Source organism: Phycomyces blakesleeanus, assembly GCF_001638985.1.
Source record: "Phycomyces blakesleeanus NRRL 1555(-) unplaced genomic scaffold PHYBLscaffold_37, whole genome shotgun sequence".
NCBI classification, from domain to species: Eukaryota; Fungi; Mucoromycota; class Mucoromycetes; order Mucorales; family Phycomycetaceae; genus Phycomyces; species Phycomyces blakesleeanus.
The window spans coordinates 260,877-285,273 of NW_017265167.1; the positions used below are offsets into that span (position 1 = coordinate 260,877).

The 24,397-nt window shown below is 34.9% G+C and overlaps 4 protein-coding genes across 4 annotated transcripts; 2 read left to right on the forward strand and 2 right to left on the reverse strand.

Annotated features, from left to right (window-relative positions):
* Positions 1-7,869: 7,869 nt before the first annotated feature.
* Positions 7,870-9,022, forward strand: PHYBLDRAFT_152642 (hypothetical protein; the record flags this gene model as incomplete). Its single annotated transcript, XM_018432969.1, has 4 exons — positions 7,870-8,220; positions 8,337-8,543; positions 8,642-8,763; positions 8,899-9,022. 4 exons carry the CDS (start codon positions 7,870-7,872, stop codon positions 9,020-9,022), a joined length of 804 nt encoding a protein of 267 aa, XP_018284358.1.
* An 854-nt stretch (positions 9,023-9,876) lies between these two features.
* On the forward strand, positions 9,877-10,938 carry PHYBLDRAFT_7545 (hypothetical protein; the record flags this gene model as incomplete). Its single annotated transcript, XM_018443058.1, has 5 exons — positions 9,877-10,062; positions 10,183-10,223; positions 10,378-10,465; positions 10,520-10,598; positions 10,772-10,938. Coding segments are annotated over 5 exons (561 nt in total), but the record flags the coding sequence as incomplete, so codon positions are not given.
* Positions 10,939-15,225: 4,287 nt separating this feature from the next.
* PHYBLDRAFT_183919 (hypothetical protein) lies at positions 15,226-18,489 on the reverse strand. The gene is made up of 6 exons (XM_018438855.1): positions 17,540-18,489; positions 16,918-17,256; positions 16,286-16,761; positions 16,015-16,202; positions 15,618-15,772; positions 15,226-15,467 (listed from the first exon to the last, which is right to left on the reverse strand). Exons 1-6 carry the CDS (start codon positions 18,254-18,256, stop codon positions 15,453-15,455), a joined length of 1,890 nt encoding a protein of 629 aa, XP_018284360.1. The 5' UTR covers positions 18,257-18,489; the 3' UTR covers positions 15,226-15,452.
* A 348-nt stretch (positions 18,490-18,837) lies between these two features.
* Positions 18,838-20,476, reverse strand: PHYBLDRAFT_183920 (hypothetical protein; the record flags this gene model as incomplete). The annotated part of the gene is made up of 3 exons (XM_018438857.1): positions 18,838-19,477; positions 19,569-19,841; positions 19,945-20,476. 3 exons carry the CDS (start codon positions 20,474-20,476, stop codon positions 19,233-19,235), a joined length of 1,050 nt encoding a protein of 349 aa, XP_018284361.1. The 3' UTR covers positions 18,838-19,232.
* Positions 20,477-24,397: the final 3,921 nt, after the last annotated feature.

Sequence of the window (24,397 nt, forward strand, 5' to 3'; positions counted from 1 at the left end):
CCCCATCGGAGATTTCTTGGTATATCCTTCCACTTGTTATGTTCTTGATGTCATGTCATCCCCATCCCTTAAATCACATCTTGATCCCGATACTGCTACTCTTTTGTGTGTTTCATACAACTGCTATTTCAATGGGACACATCTAGTTTTTCAACCAATATCTGCTCGAATGCGGGTCAGACCTATTTTACTCAAAGACACTCGAACTAGAGGTAGAAAAGGTAATAATATATATATAGAGTGATAAATAAAAAGATGGAGAGAAAAAAGTAATTAAAAATATACGTTGACACCGTGTTTTATTATAGTACTACTTAGTCCCTTTGGAGACAAGGCACATATCTCCTCCACTGGGACTTACCTGACACCACACCATCTCCAAGACACTATACTTCGTCAATGGTCTTTATTACTCCACATTCCTGTACAACATCTTATCTCTCCAGCCCCTTTACCCGCCCTGATTCCTGTACGACTGGAAAATGGAGATCTGATACTTTACCCAAGTCGACTAGTCTACGTACCTACTTCAAACCGACAGTCTCCTTCTTCAATTGCAGGCATGAATAGTTTAATGGGGTTAAACCATGGAGTTACTCGAGACATCGGAAGAATATGGGAAGAATGGACGCACAAAGATAAAATAGTAAATGACCAAAAAGTCGATTATTGGTCCCAAAACGCAGCCATGTCGAATGTTCCTGCCGTACTAGATCTTATGAGCATAGATATCCACGCACAGCAGCCGAGCCTAACCACCGTGCTCAATGAACCGGTTGTCTTGAGCACATTTATGGCTTCGAAGGCAGGACTTTCACTTAATGCCACATCTACTACACAACCAAACAAAGAATCTCCTCACGCGCTACCCCATCACGACACAAAGCTCTCTTTATCTGAATACGCAAAGATGTACTTCACAAACCCTAAAAAGGAGCCTACCCCAACCACAAATGATAATATGATGGTAGATACAGAAAGCAACAATATTTCAGAAGCCACTCCACGTTCACTATCAAATATTCACACTACCAGTCATAATAACGCTATTAACAACACTATCAACAACACAAGCAACCCTCCTCATGGCACTTCAGTTATTTCCAATTATACTCCAGACTTATTATTTACAGGCTCGATGGATTCAAGCACTATTACAAAAAATGACATGTCATCTCCAAATGATAATAACCTTAGTCTAGACGATATCGATCAAATGTACGACATCCCTACCGGCCAATCTTGGGGATTAGACGATACACTCGATTTAGATAGTTTCAATATGGATGTTACAGAAGCAGATTTTGACTTTTTTGAATCTTCGCCGGCTCCAAAACCACCTGTACAGAATTCATTACCGAACAAGATTGAAGAAACCTCAGACCTCATGAATATAGACATACCAGATTTACATGAAACGCCAATGTCAATCAAACAAGACGCCCCTGCGTCAGTTGATACGGTCACCAACACACCATGCTCGACTGAATTTACCGCAAAATCTGAGCAGAAACCTTCCATAAACACACCTTCCTCTTTGACATCAACTACTACCACCGCTGCTGCTACTACTGCCAATACTGTTACTGCTACTCCTACTCCTACTTCTACTCCTACCACTCTTCAAATTCCCATATTACAACAAACCACCGACCTTCAAGAAATCAACAAGAAGAGCATTAGCTCCTCATGCCCCCTACAGTCTACTATCCCACCAGACTTTGCACCCGTATTTTTCAGAGAAGCTGTAAACGATGCAAAATATTACGAAGGTGGAAAGTTCACGTATAGCTCACCACATTTACGCATCACCAAAAGAGCACTTTACAGCCCTGATTATATTCCTAGACCAAAGAAACAAGCCGTCATACCTAATACAACCCTATCACCTCAAGAAAATGCATCACCTAGACAAAATGTTGCGATCACAGCTGCAAAATTCAATAACATGCGTATAGACAGCGAGAGTGAAGACGACGTGGGTTTGAGGCGCCCAAGTGCAAGTGCAGCCAGTAGCGCCAGAAGTGAGCATGGTGATATTGATATGAAGATGAGGAATAGCGGCAACGGCAGTAATAGCAGCAGTAGTGGCAGCAGTAGTGGCAGTGATTATGACGAGAGCGATGGTCATAACAGCGACAGCGATAGTGACACCGACAGTGACAGAGGCAGCGATAGAAACGACCAGAATGGAACTGATCCTGACTGGATCGAGTGGATACAAAAGGCACAACAATCGATGGTTTATCGTATGGTAAACCAGGAAAACTACAAGAAGATACGCAAGGAAGGACAACAATTGGATTACGACACGCCGTTTTCTTCTGTAGTTGGTCGGTGGAAGTGTACAACAGACGATGCCCAAGACATCTCAGAGCGAGATTACCGCGCTCTTGACTACCTGTGCCAACAAGCCGTAATAGGCGGATACCCGTTTTCTGGCGGAGCATCTGATACCTGTGCTTCAGGAGGAGAAAAAATTGAAGGCGAGACAATAAGCGTAATAATTACGCGCCATAGGAATATTATGCAAACAATACAAGGAGGTATATATATTTATGGGTGTGTGTGTGTGTGTGTTTGTGTGGACATGAACTGAAGGCGTGTCTTCTTGTGTCATACATGCGATGATAATTATTGCTTGTGCAATAATAAATTCCATCAGAACTTGGCTAATAATTATCTGGAGCTTAGATGTCACACATACTCCTTGTGTTCCAAGAGATAGTATCAGCGTTTTCCAAGAGTTCAAGTCAATGTTGAGTGGCCTGTTTGAAACTAAAGTAGAATCTACACCGCGGATAGATGAAGACCATGGGTTATCTTCTTTAGCACACCACAGTTCGATATCAATCAAGGGCCCCTTGTCCCTCCAAAACTATTTTGAGCTTTCAGGTATATATACATAAATGATTTTTTTGATAGTATTGCTGTTAATAGATCATTTATACCATCGCTATTATTATTATTTTGAAATATATATATATATATATATAAATACTTGTACTAAAATTGAAATATATAGAAACTAACCAAGCTCATTCAAAGTATGGTAAATATCAAATCAAAAAACGCCGTCCGGCAGAGCCAAACCTAGCACCTCTTCGACCACCCATGATTCTTGTCGGAAGGGATGATAATTGTATTGAAGGATCGAGTGATTTGATTACATTTTGGGAGAAAATGCGGCTGGAACCATACGTGTGCCGAAAGAATGTTCAATATGTCGTCCTTTGTCCAAAGGGAGAGCGTTTGGAAAGTCAGGCTGATGAATTTTTCCGTAAGGGCCTGAGTGTTATCTATGAGACTTGTCTCTTGGGAAACCACCGCCCTTACAATCTAGCAAATGGACGAAATGGTGTAGTACCTGTTGAACTACTAGGTAAATATATATATATAGTGTGTGTGTATGGGAACTGTGAATAGCTATAGAGATAATGTAATAATGGACTTACACGTCAACATTTTTTTTTGCTTTTAAAAATTATTAGCACACTCTTCTGGTAATTCTTGGAAGACACGACAATACAAAAGCTATATGAATGCATGTCTTACATTAGGATCTGCACTTGGCAACAAGTCAGTTGACAATGATCAACATGTGGTTATATACTTGGTCAATCCTGTCGAGAATCTCTCGTTTAGTCTAGACCTCAGTCGATGCTTTAATGCACTGAAGATGGCATTTGGCATGGGTCTGTCCAAAGGAAAAGCTCAGCTGGTTATGCAGATTGTGCCTGTACAACACATCTTACTTTCATCTTCATTTGGAGGGTACACAAAGTTTGGTCTCAAAGAGATTGCATTCTCAGTCTATACACGATGTGATACAGTTGTCAGTAGAAGCACTCGAGGAGTAAGTTCACAATAAGAAGAAGAAAATAGGGTCAAGAGATTCTATTATTATTATTATTATTATTATCATTATTATTTATTAATATATATATATAAAATTGTCTTGTCAATCTTATTTCTTTAGACTTTGTGTGATGTACCACCAAAAACAGCGATCTATACGCCTATATTTGTGCTTACCAAACCCATTCCGGAGACCATTAGATTTTCACTTAAAAAGCCATTAAGTGCTACTCCTATCCTATTGGACCGAGGAGCGATGCTGCACCTGGCTTATACCTTTAGCGTAGACAAGCAATGGCTGATAATCGTGTGGTCAGATCATCGAGGCGAACTGCTAGAATACTCTGTCCTAAAAACGACCAACCAATCTGTCAGACTTTCCTTGGAGGCTATGCTTACAGAAATCTGGACACGGACCAAGGAAATTGCTCAAAGGACTGGATTCGTCTGGACGTTCACTATCGCTAAACTTGGACTCATGTTCGAAGATGAACTTAAAGGTAAATACAATATGAGACAATGTTCACTTGGGGTGTCACTATAGAAGATAATGATATCTTATATTGCTGGTGTGCATTAGTTTGGTCTACGATCGTACCACAGGACGAGCGAATGGTAATGGTGTGTGTTGACCTGCACACATCTCTCCAGATATCTCCTTCGGGTCCACCCACTCCTGTAGAATATGAAAACCTGTCATTCCAACCATTAACTATCCCAACCATCACACCTGAAACACAGTCAGACACCAAAAATGAACAGGCAACCACCACAGAAGACCTTGGAAATAATGGAATTGGAAATGGAGGTGTGCGATCCATAATGCTCAACCATCGAGTTGCCTATTCGTATCTGAAAGAAAAGACATCTTATGGACAGGTTGTGGCAGACCTGAAATTAGATGATTGCTGGATGCTGCCTTTGTCTACTGGGTACATGATATATGATCCACCGAATGAACCCACGCCTTGTATGGAGCAATACAGTAATTCTCCTCTTGCAGTTGAGGTAAATTAGATTTTGAAGAGTCAGATTGTACAAAATGTATGTATGTATTTAGACTAAAACTAACTTGCAAAACCCTTAGATGCATCTAATATGCAACCAAACAGCAAGATCTGCCTATACTACCCTTCGCAAGGTGATACATCAATTCTATGCCCTTTCATATATCAACATGATGCCTTCCAGCAGTAATTTCCTTCCTTGTCACATAGTGTTGGTGGAGCGACTCAGTCGTTTATTGCTGACTGTCCTGTCCGATAATGTACATTAGATCTCAAAAATAATAATAATTATGTACTTCTTTTTCTATTCATCCTTTAGTGCTTCTCTCTCTTATTCTTTTTTCTTTCTCTTTCTTTCGATTAATTATTTGTTTATTTGTTTTTCTTTTGTACGCTTGTATTCCTAGCTTTGTTTTCTCTTTAGTCCCTCCCATTAGATTTCCACCATTCGATTTATAATACACTGTTCTTTTTCTTACTGACATATTTTTAAATTCTCTTATTTAATCCTACCAATAACTAAATAATACTAATAATCAATTGATTAAATAAAGTTATATTCTTGACCGAATCTAATATCAATAACTAATCATTACACACTCGATATTCAATATAATAAAATCTTTCAGAGCTTTTTAACCCGTTCCTTGCTAAATTAGAAAACCTGCAATGCACACAGTGACAATAACTCTCGGGCCACACACTTTTGATGTCGGACATTTAAGCAACATCTTCAGGTTGTGGTGGAAATAGCGAAACCCTCGTTTTTAAATATGTTGATATCTCCATGAATATCTATTTTTTACTGATCAGACAAGTACTGGCCGTAATAGATTTATGTTATACACAACTTTACTTAATGAAGAAAAAACAAAAAAATCAATTTTTTTTTTGGATGATGCCTTGAAGAAAAAGTGGCATCAAAAATGGACTTTTTGGTGCAAATAGCCAAAGTTTATTAGTAAATGGTTTTTATAGAGTGAAAATATGAGATGTTTTGACCAATATTTGAGCAATCAATGTAAAATAACTTTTAAATGATGGATCGTAATGTGCCTCACCATGTTGCTTATATTACTAAAAGCTTTTTGCTCAACCGATTTGGATTTATGACTGATTTTCTGCGTCTAATTTGCTCATTTTGATCAAAATGATCCATTCTTATTAAACAATTCTTCATTTCAATGGTGGATTCAATAATGGAAGAGTTAGAGAGTTTTGCTTTTCCCGCTATTATTACTATGTCCAACTTTGACTATACGACAGGGACTTGATAAACAATATACAATAGTTCCAGCGCAAAAGGGCGGTTTTTATATTTTCAAAAGGCGGTTTATTTTTCTTTTGGTGTTCGTTTTGTTTTCTTGATAAGATAGAAACCATCTTTTTGCGCTGGAACGACTGTATAACACTCTCATAATATCGACATTCTTATATATATATATAAGTTAAAGATGTCATCTTACTAAAAGTCCCAAATACCCTAATCTTCATGGCCATATTTTCGTCCATTGACTTTTGTGTATATTTTTCTAGCTGACTCGTATTTTCTCTAGGTGGGGAATGCTTGGGGGCCTAATTTTTCTTCTTCTTATTTGTAAGTCATTTGGAATATTTCTATCTTATCGGTATTAAATAGTTGTGATATTGGGTGACTTGTATTTTTGATTAATAAACTTGGTTGAATAGTAGTATTCACTTGGTTTGGTGGATTTATTGATGTAGTTGGTCTAGTTACCTAGGCTGTAATATCGATTATATACAGTTTTTTAGCTTATGCCAAGGATATATTTCTCAAGTGTGTCCTTTGTTTGTATTGTCATATGTGGCACCATTATACCAAATATATGGTATTTCTTGGTAATTGTAGGAACGGCTATCTTCTTTGATTATGAATATTATATTTATCTATTACTGACCTAGGCAATAACACTAATAAGGTTGTAACCAATTTTAATACAGTTTTGTTCCTTCTTATATATATTTATTACAATCTATTCCCTTGCCAATATTTCGTTAAAAAGACCATGGGTCGCATTTTGAAAATGAGGCTTTTACTAGCTTTTTATATGATACTGGAGGTGACAAGCATGATGTAAACTGCGTTAATGTTTGGATTTGAGAAGACACAAGAAACAAACTTGTCTCTCTGTTTCTTTGATTACGCGAAAACAAGTATACAGAAGTTGTATATTCTACACAGCTTTGATTTTCCTTACATCTCAATTAACAGTCTATAACGCACTTTATAGTAGACTCATACACATATTCACAGTCTACTTTTTTCTTTTGTATAAACAATATATAAAGCAAGGCACGCTCGCTTGATCTCTGTATAAGCTTGTCAGAATTGGATCCAATATTATCCTCAAGACTATGAACATAACCAAGTAATATGCATTATAATAAAGGCGTGTAAAAGTTTTTATTATGATGATATATCTACCAATGGTATAATAGTAATATATATATATATATATAGCTTAAGTCGATAACTATTGTCACAGAGTATAAAATTTAGCTTGGGTATGATGGAATACAAGCCAGATGTTTGATGCCAAATTCAATATTAGAGGCGTGGGAAGAGTAACAACCAACATTGTGTTAATTATATGATGTCAAGAAGGATTTCTTTATAAGAACAAAAGGCCGTGTGGTAGTGTCTTTAGTATTGAAGCACAATACATTCAACAGATGTCTAATTCTATTCTCCACACTACACACATACGCCTCACATTACCTCACCTGCCAAAGTATGCACTTGGTCGTGTGCCTTAATAAAACTCATGGGGTTCTCTTTTTCGTATTATTATTTTATTTTATTTACTGTTTTAAGTATCCTAGGGACAATCGAGTATTTGGCCAATGAAAAGAAAAAATGTAATCCAAAATTACAGGGCAAAAGAAAAAGAAAGGCTGTGAAACACATATAGAAAATAATAATAATAATAATATTGTTGTTAAGAAGTGATGGGTGAAAAGGAATGTGACGCTTATTCATCCAATGAGCCGAATCACACACACATCGCCATTGAGGGCCATTCAACACACAGTAACAAGTGGTAATCTCTATTTTAGGTGTGCATCCAGTATTCCTATTGACATTGGCTTTGTTTTTGTAGTTCGTCAGTATGGTCATGAGCCGTTAGTTTTCCGGCAAAAAGACGAGCCTTTGTATCTTTCAATTCTGAGCTACCTTGGTCAGATTGAACTGTTGTTAGAAAAACGAGAACTCTTAGGCGATGCTATCTACCGAGAAGCCAAAGATGGCTTGGACTTGAAGATAGACCGCTTAGAGTCCCGGATCAATTCTATTTGGGAGCAATTGGAACTTTTAGATAAGCCTACACAAAAAGTAAATACTCATACTGATAGTATGGAATAATATAAAAGGATAAGGATAAGGATAAGAATCCGAGTGTTTGTGAAAATGTGATTGTGTAGAGTGATTTAAAAATAAATGGTTTGTAGGATTATCTGCAACAAGTTGGAATGAGCCATATGTACCCAAAAGCAAGCAATCATCTGTTTGCTGAGGATGAGGAAGCCCAGAGCGGGTCTTCACACTATGAACAACTGGGTTTGCTTTATCAAATGTACCAAATGGCCAAAAATATACAGGATAACCTTTGTCTTCCTGACCACACTTATATAGCATATCAATTGGCACTCCTCTATGTAAGTCAAGCTATCTATGGATATAGATATAGATGTAGATATGTTGTTACAGTAGTAGTAGCAGTGAATAAGATTTGCTTAAATGTGTTGTCGAGTAGCAGTGTGTCAATCAGCAAGATAGCCTATTTGATCCTTACAAGGTTCGGATTGAACTTGAATTTGAAGGAATTAGAGTAGCTACAAAGTTGCCTGGATTGATTCAGAATATCCAATCTGACTGGTAAGTGCGACGATACAGATTTGTATTGTATTGTATTGTATTGGATTGAATTACATCTCTCCCACACACACATACAACACAAATGTTTATTTCTTTCCTCTCCACAAAATTAAACGTTATTACTATTAATAATAGGCTGTACTCCCTCACAAGAGATCTCATGGAATTCATCACAAAGGTCTTTGGGCAACAGATTGCTACCAGTAATCTAGTACAAACTATGTCTAATATGGAGACTTTTTTTCTGAATACATTCTAAAATACCATTAAAGTTTCTCTTTCTTTATCATTCTTTTTTGGAACCCCAGCTCAACTCAATTCAATTCAATTCAATTCAATTCAATACAAATATATATATATACATTTTCCCACGATAAGTTTTATCCAGCCAAAAAACTCCTTTCTGTTTTTATATTTAGTTATTATAGAATGTTCCTTAATTGTATACCAGAATTCACAAAGAAATATACTGTCTGTATTGTGTCTATAGACCCACTACTTACCTGTTCATCTCTGCGGGATACTTTACACGTCAATACTCTCACACATACATACATATGTATATATACATCTGCATAAGTGTATGTAATGTATGTAATATATCCACAATCCTTAGGGTAAAATAAATAAATAAATAAAACGGAAACAGTTGATATTGATTCTGAATCTAACCCTAAGATTGGGCCGGACTGACAATCGTTCAGAAGAGTCAAGCATTTGTATGAATTGTCATGCTGATAAGACTGTCCTTAAAATAAAAATATTAAAAAAAAGATATAAAAAGGAATGTTCAAAGTCTTACTTGTCAATCTAAAATCATCTCCACTTGCTTCTACTTCCATTTCCACTTCAAATCTTCCTTTTTCTTTACCAATCCAACTCTCCACAATGCCTCCAAATGAACTCTCCAACTCTACAAGCACATGCAGCCAGATGGTTGATTCTCAAATGCATTCCGACCAGATCAAGCAGTTTGATCCATCATCTTTATCTTCTTCATCATCGTCGTCGTTGACGGCACCAGTATCAGCGTTGGTATCGGAAGCAGTGCCTTCTCCTCCTCTTTCTCCTTCTTCTTCTTCTTCTTCTCCGAATGAGCCTAGTTTGACAAGTCTTATCAGTGACATCCACAAAGTACTGGGACCTGACCAAGGACTCGACTCCAAGAACATTGATGCGGGTGAAATCATTCGTCTTATGGAACAATATAGTTCAAACTCAAAAGATTGGGCAAAATATGCCATGTTTGATCATTCTCGTGCTTACACTCGAAACCTGATTGATGATGGCAATGGCAAGGTAAAACCAAAAACCAGAATAAGAATAAGAATAAGATTATTCCTTAATGATACGTGTATTTCGTTGATTTGTCGTCTAACGTTTGACATTTCCTGTTTCGTTTCGTTTCGTTTCGTTTAGTTCAACTTGATGATTCTCGCATGGAGTAAAAATCAACAAAGGTAAAGATAGATAGATCAATATTTATTGATTCTTTTTTCTTCCATTGTCGATATCGTTAAGGCCGTTTATGGTTGATTGTCAAAAGAAAATTATGCATTTCGTTATTCGTTATTCGTCAGACCTTCTGATTTGTTGCTGTTGTTGTCGTTCTAGCCCTATTCATAACCATTCGGGTTCACACTGTATCATGAAGATTCTTGACGGAGAACTTCAAGAAACTCTTTATGATTGGCCAAATCGCGTTGAAGAATCAGGAGAAAGTGCAGATATCACCGCGGCTGTAGTCGAATCAAAGCCATCAATTGACGGTGGTGTACCCTTGAATGTATCAAGAGACACGATGTACCACGCAAACCAAGTGACCTATGTTCATGGTAAAGTTCAGCTACAGAAAAAAATATACCAAAAAAAAATATACACGCATTAAGATAAAGCCACCTTACCTACTTGAATTACTTTTAACCTATCTATATGTCTGCCTATCTATCTATATTTCTGCTTTGTTATTTTTTTTATTGTTATTATGACTCACCCCCTTTATAATTAGATTCGATTGGTTTGCATCGCATCAAGAATCCAAGTCAGCAGCAGGGTGCTGTTTCACTTCATCTGTATACACCGCCATACCAGCTCTGTAAGACATTTGAGGAGAAGACTGGAAAGGCTCGCAGTAGTGGTGTCTGCACATTCTACTCCGTCAAAGGAACCCCAGTGTGTGACTAGGGCGATTGACGGTAGTTGTAAATAGATAACGGAATATACATTATACATAAATATACATATACATATATAAATAAATCAAAGTAAAAAAAGTAAAGAAAATCAGAAAGTAAGGAAGTAAGAAAATCAGAAAGTAAAAGGAAAGAAGAATGAAGAAGTAGAAAGAAAAGAAAGCTTTACGTTTTTTTTTTCTTTGCTTCACCTTCATTACAATTTACACTTCTTCCTGGCCACTCAAGAGACTGGAAGATGGCGAAATCGTCCACTGTTTTCATTGGCCACGGCTACGATTCCTCATCGTACCCAATTTCACTTTCAGAGTATCACGATCCTAAAAAAAATATTTATATTTTTTTTTGTCTCCCCTTCCTCCTTCCCCTCCCCCCAAAAACAAATAGCAATTGTTTTTGTTTTTGTTTCTGTTTTTTTTTTACGTTTTTACATGTTTTTCAAATCATGTTTTTCAAATCGTGTTTTTCAGATAAGTCGCAAATTTATGTTTTTGCGCTTTACAAAAATAATAATTAAATAAATCTATCTTTTATATAAATATATATATATATTATTGAAAATTACACATAATAATAATAGTAATAGTAATATATGCTTATAATAGAACCGCCTTGCAGATTATATATAAGTGTTGCCACCAATGTTACCATTATCTGTACTAGCCAATTATTTATTGTCACATTTTGATATAGACAGCTGCCAACAAGGAACCCCACACATTCACAAGTGTCTTGATAAGAAGCACAGTTCATATTCTTATTACTCCTGCGACAATGTGCATTATAAGAGTTTCCAATATATATAAATTGCTTTTATTTTCTGCGCGTACCTACAGAACTACACATACAAATATACATAAATCATAGATAGAAAGCAAGAAGAAATATATAGCCTCAGGATGTACATACATATAATATATATATTAGTACATATTGATTCCTGACAAACGATTTCTTTCTATCTTTCTTTAAAGAAATTCAGTGCATGCACAGGTATTATATCGGACTCGATTAGAATCATAGTCCACACTCAAAGAAGACCACTAATAAATAATAATAATAATTATAATAATAAAAATTATAATAATAATAATAATAATAAAAAGAAAATAAATCTATGTGACGAGAAGATACAACAGACAAAGAACCTGAATATTCATGTCCCCCTCACTTCCCCTACTATTCAGTGTGGTTTATCAACCACTAGATTTCTCGGTTTGATCTATACACATATTATGATTGTTATTATTGTCTTCCTTCTTAAGACACACGCACAAAAAAGTAAGACTATTTTTATTCATTTGTAAAGCAAAATAATCTCGAAAACGTTTGCCTACATTGATCAGTTTAAATCTTCAAAATATTAATCGCTTTTATTATAATAGAATTATATTTATATATATAATAGTAATAATCTTTTTGTCTGTGATTTTGGTGTATCGATTACCATGTGAAGATCCGTGGAAGGAGTATAATTAATACTTTTGATCACAAAAATAAAGGATAAGAAGGAATTAAAGGAAGGTTTTTTCTTGGGGGAAAAGGGGAAAGGGGGGAGAAGCCGTTGGAGAGGAGGAGGGGGGGTGGGGAGCGCCTAATTTTTATTTTATTTTGTTTTAGTGCGTGTGTACAGATAGGTAGGTAGCATGTATGTATGTGTCTTTCTCTCTATCTATCTATCTATCTCTTTCTATTAACTCACTTATATATACAAACTATAGTTACTATCCTTTTCATTTGATTATTACTATTATTTCTTGACCTGATTTGTTCAAAGTGGGTTAGATGCGCCCTCCTGTCGAAAACCTTGTCACTTGTATATTTCTTTTTAGTTTCTTTATTATTGTATGGCCAACTAACTTATTTAAGCTTAGATACTATTATCGGTAAAATGGATAGATAGATAGATAGTTCGATAGAGAGGTACATAGAATGATATACTCTAAATAAATGTTTCTCCCTTTGAACGTGGATATCTGATCCATTTATTTATTTATTTATTGTAATTAATTCAATAAATTTGCTACCTTATACAATTATAGTATCATACAAATTTATTAAATAAAGGACTTCATCAGATTTATTGATTGATTGATTGATTGATTGGAGGAGAAAAATAAGGATGTGCTTTGCAGTCAAAGAAAAAGAAAATACATTCGAGAGAAAGACGGATTTCTCGTAATTTTTTTTTTCAAGTAACTGATTTAACAGAAAAAAAATAGTTGCGATTTAGTAAAAAAAAATCATATTTTTTGTGTTTTTGATAAAACGCAATAATTCCCAGTATATATATATATACATATATTTGTGTGTGTATAAATATTTATATACGCGTATTCAAATGGCGCGAAATGTACTTGGCCCAAAAATGGTTCTTCAAAAAAAAAAAAATTATAATTAAAATTAAAATTAAAATAAAATACAATAAATAGTACATATCATTACTGTCATCCTTTAGCAAATACCTTTGTATTAATACTTGCCGTATGATAACATTCTTGTCTGATTAACTTTGTAGTAGCTTAAGCACATTCCACACTCAGGCTTACATTTGTACTAATGTACAAGCAAGCACAAAAACAAACACAGGCACATACGTGTGTGCACGCGCTCAAGCACGGGCACAAAGCAAATATACAAAAGAACAATAGTATCTTGAAAATATTATTATTATTATTATTATTATTATTACTTTGGTAATCTTTATTCTCACTTTATTTTATAGTGATGCCAGCTAATATGTAGATTCTCGAGGGTTTGATTACCCAAACACACAAATATAAATACAAATATAAATATACATATATTTATGCACAAACACACCTGTACATAATAATGAGGTATTTGTATTTTTTTGGGTTTTCGACAATTGGGGTTTCAGTTGATTTGCATTAAATGATAAAAAAAACTAAAACAAGAAAATAAAGCAAAAGTAGACATGTTTACCTGTGATGACAGTTTTTTTTTTCTTTGTTTCTTTTGATAGAGAAGAGCAACGTGTAATAGGATTGTGTATATTTATCTTTTCTTCTTCTTCTTCTTCTTCTTCTTTAAATTATCTATAGAGCACAAGCATGTGTTTTCCAAACATGCTATCGATCTTTTGATATTGTTTACTATGGTTACAAAGCTGTCGATATTTTTTATTGTATTGGATCATTAAATCTTCAATATTTTTTGTTAAAAAAAAAGAATTTTTTTTGGGGGGAAGTACAAACCCACAACTATCACAGGCTACTTACAATTTGAACAATAGCTTTCAAGTGATCTTCGCAAACCCCACAAAAAAATGATAATAAAGACAAGCAGCCAAGTAGACAGACAGACAAACCAAAATATCAATAATTATTATTATAATAATAATAATAATAATAATAACAATAGTGATAATAGAAATAGTCAATAAAACACGGCTGATACAAAATAATAGGGTGACATAATAACAACTTGATATTTATTTTTGCAAAGATTGAACACTAGTTTGTGTATCAACAAAGGAGATTTGTTGCTGTAAAAAAAGAGAAAGAGAAAAAATTCGTTGGCAAAGAAAGAAAAAAAAAGTACTTCTTTGAAACATCTAGCAAGACACTTAATGTATTAATTGTTTCATATTATTATTATTTTTTTAAAAAAAAGGAAAGCACAGGGTCTTGATATTTGATAGCTTGGCAGCAGTAATACCAATATCAAAAAAAACCAAAAAAAAGAACTCCTTTTACTCACATGTCTAAAACAAAGAAAGGACAAGCATGGAAAACAATAAAGTAATAAGTCTATAATACTAGTGCCATGTGTAGGGTGTGCCTATTATATGTAACTTGTATTGATCTTGTTAGAAACAGATATATTTGGACCTAAAGGGCAGGTTATATTGTTCTGTTATTTTGTTATTTTGTTATTTTGTTATTTTGTTATTTTGTTATTTTGTTGTTATGTTGTTATGTAGTTATATTGGCTTGGTAAGAATCAACTGCTTCATATAGTTATTCATTTTTTTTTATTGTTGTTCAATGATGACTAACTGATATAAATTCGGTATCCAATCACATAACTTAAATCAACCTTAATTTGATGATGTACGGATAAATAGCCAAGTTTAGATGAAAGCGGCATTTATGATTACACACACATAGAAATATAGCAAGAAAAAAATAATTGTATTCTTCCGTACCAGTCTATACTACACTACACTACACTACATTACACACATACACACAAGCGAGAGAGAAAAGGAAATTTTGACCCTAACTGCTCCCTTCTTTTCAAAAGCAAAATTTTATATATTTCTTTCTTTATTAAAGAAGTATAGCTTTTTGATCTTGTATTTTTTTTTAATTGTTACTATACTGTTGGTATACTGTGTTTGTATACATGTTTAAAACTATGCTTTTTATTTTATCTTTCATTTTTTTTAGCATTAATTTGTCTTGTATATTCCTTTTACTATGTCTTTTATATATATATAAAAGAGAGAAGGAAATCTAGGATTTAGAGAATTTAGGTCCAGACATACTACACAAACAAATTATGATCATTTTCGTTAGTTCATGTTTCATTAATTAACTTGATTATATTTCTCTATCTATCTCTCATCATATCATTGCTACCACTACTACTAGACAGTGTATAATATCTTTTTTTTAATAAAAGTTTGTTTCTTACCTGAGGTCCTCCTCCACCTTCTGGTACAGTCCAGTCAATGTTTTGTGAGGGATCCTTAATATCACAAGTCTTGCAGTGGATGCAGTTCTGAGAGTTAATCTGGAGTCTCTTTTCACCAGCCTTGGTCTCATCATCAACATATTCATAAACACCAGCTAATATAACAACAAAAAAGGTTTAATTCAATACGTAGAGATTTGTTAGTTGGAGAGATCAAGTAACACAATTGCAACAACAACTGTAACAGCAATGAGGTAGTACCATCACCCCACCCCACTTACACACCCATTCACTTTATCCACAATTATTCCCTTTTTTCCCCACAATAAAATCCACCCACCCATTTAACCAAAAAAATAATACTATCGCCATTGCTACTAATATTTCTTCTTCTTACCGGGACAGAATCTGTTCTCAGGGCCATCAAATACAGCCAAATTTCTCTCTACAGGAATGTTTTTGTTTCTGAGACGCAAATGAACAGGCTGGTTCTCAGCGTGGTTAGTACCAGAGCGAGAGACACTGGTCAAGAGATCGAAAGAGATGACACCATCAGGCTTGGGATAATCAATGGGTTCTGCCTTACTGTATATATAAACAAAACAAAAACAAATAATTGTCAGTGTTTGGATCTAAATAATAATAATAATAATAGTTCATATCCTTACGCTGCTGGAATCATGCACTCCCAGTCGGCCTTCTTGTGCTTAAAAGTCCATGGGACGCGACCCTTGAGGAACATGGTGTCAAGACCAGAGTATGCAACGCCACCATAGAGACCAAGAGGAGTGTGGAATGAGGGCTGGAGGTTTCTGACTGCGTAGAGTTCTTCATAGACCCAGGAGTTCTTGATCTTTTCCTCGTAGTTGCTCAGCACCACAGGTCCCTCAGGAACATCTTCCTCAGATGCAAACAGGGTTTCGTAGGCAGCCTCGGCAGCCAACATGCCGGACTTCATGGCGGTGTGAGTTCCCTTGATCTTGGGAAGATTGAGGAAACCGGCAGTGCAACCGATCAGAGCACCACCAGGGAAGGCCAGCTTAGGAATTGACTGGTAGCCTCCCTCGTTAATAGCACGAGCACCATAGGAAATGCATTTTCCGCCTTCCAACAAACCCTTGATCGAAGGATGATGTTTGAAACGCTATATATACATATAACACATAAAAAGTCAATTATACTAAAGTCTATAAATCCACATCTTTTTTTTTCCTTCTTTGCATGTTAATCTCCGTTTGATTAATTATATTATATTATATTATATAATATAGTAATAATATATATAAAAAATGTTTCGTACCTGGAACTCCTTGTAAGGACTGAGATATGGATTGCTGTAATCAAGACCAACGACTAAGCCGATAGCAACCAGATGCTTTTCGGGTTCAAGGTGGTAGATGAAACTGCCACCGTATGTCTTGTAATCAACGGGCCAGCCGATAGTGTGGGTGACGGATCCAGGGCGATGCTTTTCGGGTTCAACTTCCCACACTTCCTTGATTCCAATACCGTACTTTTGGGGCTGACAGTCCTTGCGCAGATCAAATTTCTTGAAAAGCGTCTTTGTAAGAGAACCGTGACAGCCTTCGGCAAACAAAGTAACCTTGGCCTTGACACACATACCGCGTTCGTATGTATCCTATATACATATACATATACACATATAATACAATATATTATTATTAATACCAGCAGTAGCAGCAGTAGCAGCAGCAATTAAAAAAATAATTAAGAAGAATGGAGTTGGATGTCAGAATTCACCGTCACTCGACGGTGCTTAGTTTACCAAAACAATAATAAAGGGCTATTTTTCTATCCTTAAATATATATATATATATATATATATAATGCACACAAACCACACTCGCTCACAAATATGTAGATATGCGTCTAATGTTTTGTCTGTTTGTAATTATTCTCACCTTTGGCTCAAAATTCTTGTCCAGACCAACATCATTGAGGGCTACACCAGAAACACTTCCATCCTCCGCATACAGAACCTCACTGGCAGCAAATCCAGGATAGACTTCAACGCCAACCTCTTCAGCCTGTTCACCGAGCCACTTGACAAAGTTGTTTAGCGAGACGATGTAATTGCCCTTGTTGTTCATCTGGGGAGGGTGGGGTAGAGGGATCGAGAGGGTCGAGGTGAGGAAGCGCATGCTGTCCTTTGTGACAGGTGTGTTGAGAGGCGCGCCCTTTTCCTTCCAGTCTGGGATAAGCTCGTTAAGAGCGGTTGGCTCAAGAACCGCACCACTGAGGATGTGTGCACCAACCTCGCCAGCCTTTTCGAACAACATGACCCTGACGTCCTTTCCGGCCTCGTTGGCCAGCTGCTTGATGCGGATGGCAGCGGCCATACCAGATGGTCCACCGCCAACGATCGCGACGTCGGTCTCGTCCTCAAAGGGCTCTGCGCGGCGTGGATCGTCTTCGGGAAGACTGTCACGGCCGGCAGGGATCCAGATGGAGCGCACAATTGATGACATACGGGACGAGTAAGCCGATGATGGTATACGGCCAGCTACGGTTGATGGCCGGTGTGTGGTGCTGGTTGGGATAGTGGCCATCAAGGGGCGTGAGGCGTTGCGGAGAGCAGCAATATTGCGAGGGATGTTTCTGCGCAAAAGTGACGACATTTCTCTCTTTCTCTCTCTTTTTTTTCTTTGTTTCTTGTAAATTGGTTTGGCTTGGTTTCTTCTGATTCGACTCTTTAGGTCTAAAGAGTATGCTTGGTTTTGGTAATATAAGATAAAGAGGTATACGCTGAGAAGAATAAGAAAATAAGAATGAAAATGAAAAGAAAGAAAGCAAGAAAGAAAAAAAAAGAGTAGGGGAAGTTGGGAGGAGAGTGGGGAGTGGGTGCTGTTTTGTGAGCAAGTTGGTAGAAGAAAGAAATGCAAGCAAGCAAGACAAGAAAAATAAATAAAAAAAGATTAGGTTTTTGGGTTGACTAGAAATACTCACATGCATCGGGAAAAAGATCAAAATCTGTACTATGATCCACGTGACTCATCATTGGCGGGGATTGAGTAGTGTGGGGAACATGAATAAGAGTAAGAAAAATATATAAATTATATATTATATTTTATATTTTATATAAATAAAAGCCTTTTTTTTTCTTTTAAAAAATAATAAATAATAATAGTATTTCATTGATTCGTTTATTGATTTGTTAAGTAATAGTAATGAATGGAATGCAAGTGAATGCAAGTGAATTGAATTGAATTGAATTGAATTGAATTTATTACAAAAGAATACACTTCTTTCAAGAGGTTCTTTATCCACATATAAATCTTAATCTCTTTCTTATCTTTCTTATTTTCAATTTCAATTTGGTTCTTTGTATCTTTTGTAATAGAAATAGAGATAGATATATAGGTGGGTATTTCTTTCATGAAAGACGTGCTTTTTTATTGATTTATTTACATGGCTTTCCTTGTCTGACTATAATTTACTACGGCAAAATAAACAAGACCAAACTCTGTTTTGTCCTGGGAAAAGAAAGTAAAGAATAATATATTTTTTCCTTAATTTTTTTTTCTTTCTTTTTTTGGTCTTTTTTTTTCTGATTTTTTCTTTCTTGGTTATATAAATAAATATATATAAATATATTTATGATCTTCTTGTGTCATAGTACCCGGGGGCTTCAACGTAAGCCAAGCCGGCCTTGACAGCTGCGGTCAGACTAGTGCAGACAGCATCCGAAACCATTTGGTGGAGTTCGTAGTCACGGTCTATCTGGATAGCCTTTGCTACACCACGGCCAGCGAGATCCCAGGTTCGCTTGCTGATCTGATAATTCTCGTCAACCTTCTGGGCACCAGAAATAGCAGTGTTTACAACACAAGAGATGGCATCTAATCAAGTAATATGAAGAGCATTGATGATTAATACCAAAGAGAACAAGCAACAACAAAACAACAAAACAACAACAAAAAAGACACTAACCAGGCAAAGGACTCTTTTTAAGAGCAACAGCACCAAGAATAGCAGCATTTACAATCAGGCTAGAGAATTGAGCTCCTGTGTCTTGCTTTCTGTCTTCGTCTTCTTCGTTATCATCGTATTCTTCGGTTCTGGAGTGACGGGCGGGGTTACGATGGTGGTGTTGGTGTTGATGGTGGTTGGTGGGGACTGGAGGAGAGAGATTGAGGTTCTTGGCCTCTGCGAATTCGATGAGTTTTTGTTCAAGGGCGGCCTTTACGGCAGGGTTTGACTCGACTAAAGATAAGAACCGAGAGAAATTAAAAGATTAGAAAATATTGATTTGATTGATTTGATTGATTTGATTGAATGTTATTATTATTATTAAATCGAAACTTACTGGGGAGAGAGGAAATCATCTTGTCAAGGCCCATGAGGTAAAGGTCGATGGCCATCTCGTGGTTTCCGGTATTGTCCATTTCTGTGGCAACATTGATAAGGGTCAGGGCATGTTCGACCTGCTTCTTGTCAATGGTAGCTACTTCGAGGGGGACTGCGGGTTTGGAGTCGTAAAATGCACTGTATCCTGCAGAAAATGAGGCACGTTTAAGGTATCCGGATAGCTTGTTGAATGTCGAGGGTTTGTTCTGTAGTTGTTGCTGCTGAGCAGGTGAGACGACGTTTTCGTAGGGTGGAGGTGGAGAGGCATAAATTCGAGGTGAGTTTGGTGGACTGATACGGGATTGTTCGTATTGTGCGTGCTGTTCGACTGATCTACGTCTGTTGTTGGGAGGGGCTTGGCTAAAATTGCTGCTGGTGCTGCTAATCGAGTCGCGGCTGATTGGTAGCCATGAAGAAATGCTGTTACGAGGGCTACCTACTATCGGAAGCTTGTCTGCGTGTGAAAGGACTCGAGAGACGAGGATAGACATTTGTGATTGTTGATTATGTAGGATGATGGTCGGTTGAGGAGACAGAGAGAGAGGGAGAGAGAGGGAGAGAGAGGGAGGCAGGAGATTGGTGAGAATCTATTGTATTTATATATATACTTTTATATATATAAAAAAAATGTGTGTATTTCTTTAAAAAAAATGCTTGAGAAGAAGAGAGGAAGAGGAAGAGGAAAGAAAAGGACGGAATTTATATCCAAGAAGAAGGTGAATAGAATAGGCTTTTTTTTTTTTAATTTTTAATAAAAGAATAAATCAATTCAATATTCATATATACATTCATACATTCATACCGATACCCATATACATATACATATACATATACATACATAAGCACAAGCACAAAAGCACACAAGTACAAAAGAACAATTGTATATATTATGTTTGATGTATTGTATAAAAAAATGTGCTGCGTTTTTTTTTCACTTTTATTATTATTATTATTTTGTTCTAATTCAGAAACAAGCAAAAACTCCTCTTTACACGTGAAAATGCAACTGTTTGTTGTGTATTGTACTCCTTCCATTTTGTGCCGCATGTGAAGTTTCATGTATCGAACAAGATGAAGGAATAAAGATTATTAGTATTGGATTTGTAAAAAGAACAACAAGTATAATATTTTTCTGTTTGATAATAAAAATAAAAAGGTATGGTCTGTGCATTGAATATAAAAATGTATTGATCTATTGACCTATTGATCTATATATTAGTATTAGTATTAATATTAGTATTTGTTACTAAAGTAAATAAATAAATATATCTTGTATACCGTCTTTTATTTTTATTTATTTTTATTGTCCAGTAAATTAATTTCTTCTTCCTCTTCTTCTTCCTTATAACAATTATCAAAATACAAAACCTAACTGTAATACTGTATTATTAAGTATCAAACAAACATACAAAAGAGCTATATAGTAATCGTAATAACTTTGCCTTGAGATTTCTGCCTCGTATATTTTTCATTTTATTTTTTATTTTTTTGCTTGATTCCACATGGCGTTATCTTGATCGTGTATCTCTTTATTTTTGTCCTTTTTGTCCTTTTTGTCCTTTTTTTTGGTTTTGGTTTTGATTTTGGTATTTTTTTTTTTAAAGTTGCCCCCAAGAAATGGCATTGAAATATATTTATATATACATGTATATATAAAATAGATTAAAAGAAAAAAAAAAGGTTGTCTTTCATATAACAAAGCCTGTGTTAATCACACTTGCCGCATCAGTCGATCTTTTCCCTTCAATGCACGTGCCCTCTAGTAATATATTATATAATATATATATAGTATTGTTAATATTTTACTTGGATTGTTTAAAGGCAGACTGTAAAAAAAAAATAGTTGAGATATTTTCATTATTGCGATATTTAGTTTTCGCATTTTTTTTAAGCTTTTATATTTTTTTTTAGGCTTTTATATTTTTTTTAGGCTTTTACAAAAACAAAATTGCGTTATTGATAATATGTTGACCAATAAGAAGCAAATTATTATTATTATTCAATACAAGAAAAAATACTCCTTTATTATATCTTATTTATTTATTTATTTATTTATTTATTGAAATTTGTCTATACAAACACAGGTAGAGATACAAAATACAAATACATTGTTGTGGTTGTATAATTGTGGCTTTGAATGATACAAAAATGATTTATCTGTACTTGTGTAGTATGTATGTATATATTTGTATTAGTATTTGTATTTTGTATTATTGTGTGTAATCTAATGAAACGTATATCCGATTATGCTCTTACTCCATTTGCCCTCCTTCGGGAAGGATCACCGCCTTAGCCTAGAGTTTGGCACTACACAAGTACCTGATTTGGTTATATCTGTCTTGCCACTGTCCTACTTGAGAAGGGAAAGGCAGGCGGAATTGACATGGGTAAACTGTGTGTGTGTGTATTTGTGTGTGTGATGTTTGTTTGACACAAAAAAAAAGATCAATTTTTTTTTGAAGTATGATTCTTTCCAAAAATCATTTTACATCTTTGGATCATTGCATAGATACATTTTTTTCTAATAATAGCTAATGCTTAATAATAATAGTAATGATAATGATGATATTATTGCTATTGTCATTACTACAGCTAATAATGATAATAAAAGCAAGAATACACAATATTTTTGGCTGCTAAAATCAAAATTAAAAAAAAAGCTACGTTTTAAAGTCTGGTGATTTTGACAAATACAAAAGTAAGAGAAAGAGGGCGACTGTTGTTCATGGGAATAAAATGATACTGTGCATATATATTTTTTTTGGTCTATAAAATTCATACTTTTTTCAAGCGCACAAACACACACACACAAAGAGAGAAGGAGAGATATATATATAGTAAGACAATGTATATATGTATCTTTTTTGTATTATTTGTATTCTTTGTATTCTTTGTACCTTTTTGTACTGTAAGGATGGGGTTCCGGGATTCCCTATTACTGCTATAAAAAATATAACACAATCCTATATTATAATGTTCAGGAACTAGAGTGTAACATGTAACGGTCAGAGTTACTCATGTTTACTGGCCAAAGATTCAAATATTTTCTATTATGATTATGATTATGATTATGATTATGATTATGATTGTGATTATGAATACTATTGTATTAATTATGATTTTATTTTAGAATTAAAATTATCTTTCTATAAAAAAAGATAATGTGCTCAGACCAGCCATTTCAACAAGGCAGAATATTTAGATATAGATATAGATATAGTCATAGGCACAGACACAGACACAGACACACATATTCATAGATGATAAAGAAGTATAAATACATGTATGTATGTATGTATGTACGTAGGTACGTGTGTATATATGTATAGTGTTTTTTCTTTTTGGTGTGATAAGCATGTGAAAGAAAAATGACAATTGGCCTTGACTATATACACGCTCTCTTTGCCTTTCTCTCACAATAATAATAATAATAATAATAATAATAATAATAGTACTAGGCCCTAGAGATCGATAACAGAATTCTTATTCCATTTTAAATAGAATAACCTAGTTAACAGTCAACTATTTGGCTTGTATTATAACATACACAAAAAGGACATTCTTACTTCACATTTGTGATATTCCATGTGATTCTCAACGATTCATGATATGTTTTCACACCCACATATACACACATCTCTCTTTGACTTTCCTTGACCTTTCTCTGTGTTTCTGAGAGTTGAATGTCCAAATACAAAATTAAATAATAGGCTTCTTATAATGAAAATACCAATAATTTATACAAGTGGTGTATCTATACCTATCTATCTATCTATCTATCTATCTATCTATCTATTTATAAGTGCGTGTGTGTATCTCATATATTTATCTCGCCTTCTCTATATATGTAATTTTGCAAAAATCAATATTAATATTAACAATGATAGTAATAGTAATGGTAACAGTTATATTTTGGTTGGGGAAGAATTGATTTATTATTGTTAAACGTCATTAAACGTGTACACATATTGTGTATACCGTTAACAAAACGCAACTATCCTCTAGACATCATATCTTATTTTTGATTATAATTATTGTAAGCACGCATATGTGCACTAATATTCGTTTCGCTCTCTCTCTTTATTTCTTCCCTTCTTTCTCGTACTATACACACACACACATATATATATATAATTATATACAATTATATATGTGTGTATATTCTATCTATTAGAATATATTTCCTTCTCACCCCCCTTCCCTTCCCTTCTATATCTCCCCCAAAAAAATAGCTATTATAATAATTATAATAATTATAATAAAAAAAAAAGAGTTTTTATTTTTTGGTTTTTTTTTGCTTCCTCTCTCTCTCTCTTTCCACCCCCCAAGAAAGAACCTCACACCTCTCCCCCCCCCCCTTTATTTCTTTTTTATTGCCTCCCTGTTTTTGTAATATGTATTAATATTATTAT

What these genes read in the sequence shown, in the direction of transcription:
- PHYBLDRAFT_183919 (XM_018438855.1), bottom strand. Translation starts at nt 18,256, where the DNA reads ATGTCGTCACTTTTGCGCAGAAACATCCCTCGCAATATTGCTGCTCTC. An exon ending in ACAAGAATTTTGAGCCAAAG is followed by an intron (nt 17,257 to 17,539) that starts GTGAGAATAATT and finishes ATATGTATATAG; the next exon opens with GATACATACGAACGCGGTAT. An exon ending in GAGTGCATGATTCCAGCAGC is followed by an intron (nt 16,203 to 16,285) that starts GTAAGGATATGA and finishes TTATATATACAG; the next exon opens with TAAGGCAGAACCCATTGATT.